Raw genomic sequence first — 7,025 nt, 5'->3', positions numbered from 1 at the left:
TTAGTACTTAACTCAAAATACTAAAAACACAGAGATAAACATTTCATTGGAACATAAGGTGAAATATAGAACGTATACATTAGACGTTTCGCAAAACATACGAAAAACGGTATAGGGCCTATTGCAAAGCGACCACTGGCAAGTCGTTATTGTTCGACAACAAGTTTGCCGTGTTTGCCGTTTTTCTTAACCTTTTATCGCTTTTTTGTGGATCCTTATTTGTGGAAAGAACTATCGATGGAGGTCTTTCCTATAGCAGTACTTTTAAAAACGCGTTTTACAGGTCACAAGGTTTGAGACGTGACCTTTTAATAAACATTCCTAAAAAAACACTCAACGGCAAGAATCGGTTGGATTGGCTTCATGTGAAATTCGGCTCAAGCATTTTCACCATACCGTAAACGTTCACATAAAAACCTTAAGCCAGTAGTTTGAATGCAATCGTCAGGGTGACGTTTCGACACAAAGGCATGAAAGGCGTAAGCTATACGCTTGAACGCAACGATTCCCGTAACTAATGGCAAGCCGGGCGACTGGGTGTATTCCATTGCTCACATTCGTTTGGGAGCTTACGTGGCGTTCAGTTGGGTGACAAAGCAGAAAAAGGGCATAAAGCTCTAAATAAGTGGTTCCCAACCTGTGCTAGGCTACACGTATATCAGCAGCGCGCGCGAAGAATTTTCAGGTGGCATCAGAGCAGGTTTCTTGCCTTTTGCGGAGTGATGGAAATTCTAGGCGTATTCCGATGGCGGCTGTCGTGAGTTATATTTATTTGGAACATTAAATCAACCCAAAAACATTTAAAAAGGTTAAACCGCTTCTGGTAATAATCTGCATTTCATGTTTGCGAGCGTAATCAATGATGAGACCATGTTATATAACAAATTGCCTTTGTCGAAAATTACGATAAACGATGAGTTGCAAATTATGATTAGATAACAATGTGGAAAGTTTGAAGTATATCTTGTAATATAAAGCCGATAGCGAAATCTCAGTCATTTCAGTTTGTTCTTTCTTTACATTGGCCAATATTTCTGACAGCAATTAAGTTCATCTTTGGAAACCCTGTTTAAAATAACCCGAAATGTCGAGCTTCAAGCTAACCTACTTCAACGCCAGAGGCCTAGCCGAGATGAGTAGACTTCTTCTTGTTGATTCCGATACAAAATTTGAAGACGAAAGGATTGAGCATGCTGATTGGAAGGAATTAAAGTCGAGTAAGTTCCGGAACACCATTGCTAAATAATTTAAAAAGGCATGCCTTAAACCAGTGCTTCTTAAACTTTTTCAGTTTTGTTCACCCCTAGCATTTATCTCCAGATTTCATTCACCCTTGTCTCATGATATGCTAAAACTATCTCGTCTATATATAACAGCATAAAATGAACACCCGGAATATCCGCCCTGCTCGCAAGTCATCATCCATTTCTGACGGTTCACCCTTATTCACCCCATATTCAAAAAAATTATTCACCCTGGGGTAAACCATTCACCTGATTAAGAAACACTGCCTTAAACCTATATCGGTGATAGCTCAACCTAATAGCATGCTATTTTGTATTGATGATCTTTATCATATCATATTTTATACACCCTTGGTGCTGTTTTCGGTAAAATGCTAATTAGTCCATAAGAAAACGGGCTATAGAGTTAACATTAAAATCAGCTTTGCAGATGTTGAAAAGGATTGTAAAATCTAGAATTCTCAAAACTTGCAATGAGTTATCATAAATCTTTTTTTTTTATACTTTGCTTAAAAATAACTAGTATCAAAGGGCGTGATGTAAACTAAAACAATTCATATACAATAGAGCAGTGCTCTTCAACCGGTGTGCACGGTGCACCCTAGGGCAGTGATTCTCAACCTTTTTTAGAGCCAGAGCCGCAATTTCAAACCTAAGGTTTGCAAGGAGTCGCATAAAAAACAACAGTAGGCATATAATTAAAAAACATTAAGAAAGAAACCAGAAGACAACAAATATACATTACTCTAGCCTAGGCTAACTAATTAACACTGGTAAAATAGCGATCAAGACTAAATATATTATGACGTCACAAACCACAAAGTTATTTTAAAGAGCCGGACGGAAGTAGCCCGGGAACATTAGTACTTCGTACTCGGGATCCTTGCTGATCAAATTCATTCGCTTTTAATTTATTTTACTTCCTTTGTTGCAATTCTGCTACTGCTAACTAATTTTTCACTCCGTTAGTGAGAGCCGCAAAATGTACAGTTGAGAGCCGCGGTTGAAGAATCACTGCCCTAGGGTGCACCAAAATATGCACGAGGTGAATTAGTACGAAAAGGTATACAAGGGTGCATTCTGCAAATACAATTACAACAAAACAGTCATTTAATAGTCTCTTTGCTGTTTTATTAAGTTTGTTTGAATGCCGTTTTATGACATGCAATAGTAGGCTACTCGCAAGCAGCATGCAGCCATAATAGAACTCTCACCGACAGTGTGTAAAACTTCGTCAGCTTCGATCGGTTCAATTGAAATGATGATATTGATATTCATAATGATTTTTATATCGCTTTTTACCTCAGTTTACCTTTTAAATGATAGGATGCATGAGTTATTCACAACATCTTTAAGGGTTAATATACAAGGTTGAATAGCACTGCAATAGAGTATATAAATCCAGGGCAAGTCACTTTGTTCAAATAACCATTCAAGTCAAATTGCTATTAGTTACCCAAACGAAAGTACCAGTCCAAAAACCAATAGCATTAAAGTGCAACAATTTAAGCTAAATAGTGATAAATTCTTTTTATCTTTGGCAATAAATCACGTAGAAAACAAAGCAAAATAATTTGCAAGCAAACTGTTTTTCGCAAGAATGTGAAGTAAATGGGCTACGCTAGTTTTATCGAAATTCTGTTTACTGTAATTGAAACACTTAATTTTAAAAGTTCTTTGCGAATTTGACTTTCAACCCAGTCAAGTCATATAACCATGTAGACTACTATTTTAGTTTTGTCATGTAGTTGTGGGCCGCGTGATGGCAGTACATTCACCGTACTGTATTTTAAAAATGATTTGGCAAAAAAATATGATGAAGAAATTTTAAATAAAAATGATGAAGAATTTTTAGTTTGCCTGTTTTTGCATCATAGGGCCACCGACCACCGTGCTATACACCGCATTTTACGTAGTGGGCCTTAAATAGCTCTTGAAAGAGCATTTTGTGCCGCGACAAAAACAAATTGCTTCTAATCGGACGCTGCAAGTTGTATAGCCTGCAGAAGCAAAGCGTGGTTTTCCGAGAACCGTCAGGGCAACGTACTACATTTGCAGAGACCCCGTTCGGCAAGTTACCTATCTTGAAAGTGGACGACAAATGGGAGGTGGCCAACAGCCGCTCCATCGTCCGCTATCTAGCGCGCGTGTTAAACTACGAAGGAGGCTCGCCCCAAAATGCAGCAATTCAGGACGTTTGGATTGAAAACCTGTCGGAGGCTTCAGCAAAGCTCTCTGTGGATATAGAAGACCCAGCATTGAAGGTAAAGCAAATAAACTTAGTCAAAATTACTATAGTCTTTATCAGCGGTTTTTAAACTTTTTACAGCAGACCTCTAAATATTTTGGCCGAAAATTCCAAAAATGACGTCATAAATTTACGTCATAATACACATGGACTTCGTAAATTTGCTGATGTCGGTCCAAAAATGTACAAGTAAAATGAAGTCTTAATGCATTCAGTGCAAAACCGTTTTGTTTTTAATTAAACTGTAGTTTAATTGGGCCTTTATGGATCCCTAAAACTAGTTCACGGACCACCAAGGGGTCCATGGACCCCAGTTAAAGAACCCTGGTTTATATCCTGCAAAGTGGCTATTAGTTTGACCAACCGGTGTTGTTGTTTAGCGTTTGGGTGGCATGCTTAGTATTTTTAGTTAGCTATAGGAACAAATTTCTGGTTAACTTTTGGACGACTGTAGGTGAACGACGAGAATCATAACATGCATATTTTTCCATTTTACGAATCATATTTACATAGGTCATTTAGTACTGCAAAGTTAACACTTTTTGAATAGAAGAAAAATATTTCTAAGCTGCAGCTGACATTGCAGTCGCACACCGAAAAATTAAAAAAAAATCGAGCCTTGAATATCATTGGAAAATTTATAGCTAAAAACCAAACGCTAATTTTAGGTTAATCGCGGCTATTTCGTAGGAACAAAGGGTTAATATTACCCAAATAAGTTTGCAGGGAAGGCAGCCAAACCACCCTTTATCGCTGCTCTCGTATTTTGCCTAATTGTGACGCTTTGTGTTTTTGTTTAAACAGAAGCAAAAATTGGCTGAAGTCATGAAGGTCGACGTGAAGCCAAAGCTGTCCAAGTTTGAAGAAGATCTTGGCAAGAGTTGTGGAACGTACTTATTTGGCGGGGTATACATTTTAGTGTAGACTTATTCTACTTATACTCATTTATATCGCACAGTGGTCGGACGGGTCACTGGGACTTTGTAGGGGCGTGCCCCCGCAAGCAACTCCGCAATAACAACATTCATTTAATATTGTGTCCAGAGATGTCCGATATTATCGCATCGGATACGTAGACAAGTGTGAATAACGATACTTTCCCGATACCAGGGCGGTATCGGTCCCGATCCGATATCAAATAAGTTTGTTTGTTACCGGCATGTTTTGTGATCCAAATTAGAGTTTTTTACTCAAAGAGTAAAAAACAAATATACATTTTGCATTTAACATCGAAAATAAATAAACCTGCCAACGCTCTAGAAAGTTTTGTTTAACAACGTAGAAAACTTTGCACGATTTAAATTGAAAATTATTGCCTGTTTGAGCATAGCAATGATGTAAAATGGTATCAGATCAAGATCGTTATAATTTTCGCTCAAAACATCTGATATCGGAATCGGATTACGGTTCAAATTATTGAACATCCCTAATTGTGGTATGTAATTTCTAAGCGCTATAAAATCATTTTCCGGACTCGATCGATGTCGTTACCGGATTTTCACCGAAATCTGACCTTAAAGGACGACTTACATTAAAATCTAGCTGCCCTTTGACAACAACATCGTCCACATTTTCTTTGGCACTTTTGTATTACTTTTGACTGTTGATTCCACAGGATAAACCAGCGGCAGTTGACTTCTTCATTTTTTGCCTGACAACCAGTCTAAGGGATTGGGAGCTACTTGGCAAAGATGAATTCCCAAGCATCGTCAAGCTTGAGAAAGAAATCGCCGATCGTCCGAGTATCAAGGCCTGGATTAAAAAGCGTCCAAAAACAGATTTCTAGCAACTTAAAGTAAACTGCGCTGGGTTGCCATCGCATTGTTTTGGAATAAACCAATCCCTTTGGCCGACTCATGTTTTAAAAAATTAGAGAGCATTATTTTATAAGTGGCAAGTTAAGTTAAGTTATTCTATCCTTATATAGCCCTATAGGTTCTTTCAAACAAGGTTGAAAACGTGTTTGTTTGTCGGAGGGCTGCTGGATGTCGGTTCATACTGACAAGAATATCTCCAGGGGGGTGCATGCCCTAAACTGCATATTTTGCATATTTTAACTCTACGTAAATGCAAAATGATTTTGCGCTTTTGCGAATTTTAAATCGGCCTCTAATATCTTAGTATGTCTTAGTCAATTTCGTAAAGATCTGTTTAGCCTGAAGGCAAACACAAAAAGTCGATTCAAAAAAGGAACTAAGGCAATTTCCACGCTACACGCGAGTGTTTTCGTTTTTTTTTTTTAATATAAAAAATATACGTCACGTTTTAACGTAACGTTTTGACGTAACTTGGTGACGTTACTGCTGAAAATATTTTTATGTTCCCCCTTACAAAAATCATGGATCCGCCGCTGATGCTGACTGGCATATAATTACCTAAAGTTTGCCACAGCAAAAAAACAGAGAAGAACGCCCTAAATATTTATAGAAAAAAACTATCTAATTCGTTTTGTTTCAACAGAAAAAAACTAATCCGTTTTTTTACGTTGGTTATTTAAAACCAAAGGCGGTTAATTAATTATTGTTTTCACACGTATTCGCCTGAACTAAGCACTTATAGGTCGTATAATGGTGGTGACTTAGCAGCTAACTTGAAAGTGACGCTTTGCCTGACGCAACATTACCATATAAATAAAAATTCTAGTTAGGAATAGGTCAGTCTTGCATAAACCTATAAAATCGCTAACAAGGGCACTCTTATTGACTAATTGACCCATCTAACAAGCACTGGCTCTTTAGTTTTATGAAATTCAGTGAGGCAAAACTGCAATTTCCTAAGAAAATGTCGCTTTTAGTTGGAAGTCTTGATTTTGGGTAAGAATCGTTCAGAACAGAGATTCCTAATTTTTACAGACTGCAACACCCTTAAAGTGTATATTTTTGCTTTCAATTTAATAAAACTTTTCGCAACCCTTATGTCAAACAAAATAATTCTCGGCATTCGCTTCGCCATGTGTTGGTTGAAGCAATGTTTGCATAATTTTTTTCCCACTCCGATATCTCGTTTGAACTACACTCGTTAAAACTAAAAGAATCAAGTCTGAAATGGACGTATGTTAGTTATATGTCAACAGCTTTCAAGTTTAAAGTTTTCGTAAAAATTTGTTCCTACTTAACCCGACCTTTTAATTGATTGCGCCTAATACTATAAAAAATAAGGGCACTTACTGGATTAACGCAGGTTCAATATGCAGTTGTGTTTCGTTTTTATTATTTTTTACATACTGCATCAACCTATATAATGGAATCGTATTGCCACGTCTGCAGGACTGAGGGAATTATATTCTATTACCTAATTTTGTCGTTTTTTTAATACATAAGTAAATATTAAAGGCGAGTATTACTAAAACAGATGGTTCAGATGGCAGAAAATAACAGATGGCAGAAAATAACTCATTGCTTTTAAACGCAATAAAGCCCATTGTTACATCACACAGACATAAATTTGGTTTGACTTATTTTTTGGAAATAAATTTGAGAATTTTGAGAGTACTGAGAGGTGGACGTGTTATAGAAAGTTGTTGCAAAAGCGAA

General features: G+C 37.2%; 1 protein-coding gene across 1 annotated transcript; it reads left to right on the top strand.

The window, feature by feature from the left end:
- Positions 1-815: 815 nt before the first annotated feature.
- Positions 816-5,345, top strand: LOC146164815 (glutathione S-transferase 1-like). Its single transcript, XM_083382032.1, has 4 exons — positions 816-1,217; positions 3,303-3,508; positions 4,297-4,398; positions 5,108-5,345. Exons 1-4 carry the CDS (start codon positions 1,085-1,087, stop codon positions 5,276-5,278), a joined length of 612 nt encoding a protein of 203 aa, XP_083238158.1. The 5' UTR covers positions 816-1,084; the 3' UTR covers positions 5,279-5,345.
- Positions 5,346-7,025: the final 1,680 nt, after the last annotated feature.

Source organism: Ascidiella aspersa, chromosome 2, assembly GCF_963924565.1.
Source record: "Ascidiella aspersa chromosome 2, kaAscAspe10.2, whole genome shotgun sequence".
Lineage (NCBI taxonomy): Eukaryota > Metazoa > Chordata > Ascidiacea > Phlebobranchia > Ascidiidae > Ascidiella > Ascidiella aspersa.
The sequence above is the reverse complement of the archived record's forward strand: the minus strand, read 5'-3'. Positions and strand labels throughout refer to the sequence as shown.

What these genes read in the sequence shown, in the direction of transcription:
- LOC146164815 (XM_083382032.1), top strand. Translation starts at nt 1,085, where the DNA reads ATGTCGAGCTTCAAGCTAACCTACTTCAACGCCAGAGGCCTAGCCGAG. An exon ending in TAGAAGACCCAGCATTGAAG is followed by an intron (nt 3,509 to 4,296) that starts GTAAAGCAAATA and finishes TTGTTTAAACAG; the next exon opens with AAGCAAAAATTGGCTGAAGT. An exon ending in GAACGTACTTATTTGGCGGG is followed by an intron (nt 4,399 to 5,107) that starts GTATACATTTTA and finishes TTGATTCCACAG; the next exon opens with GATAAACCAGCGGCAGTTGA.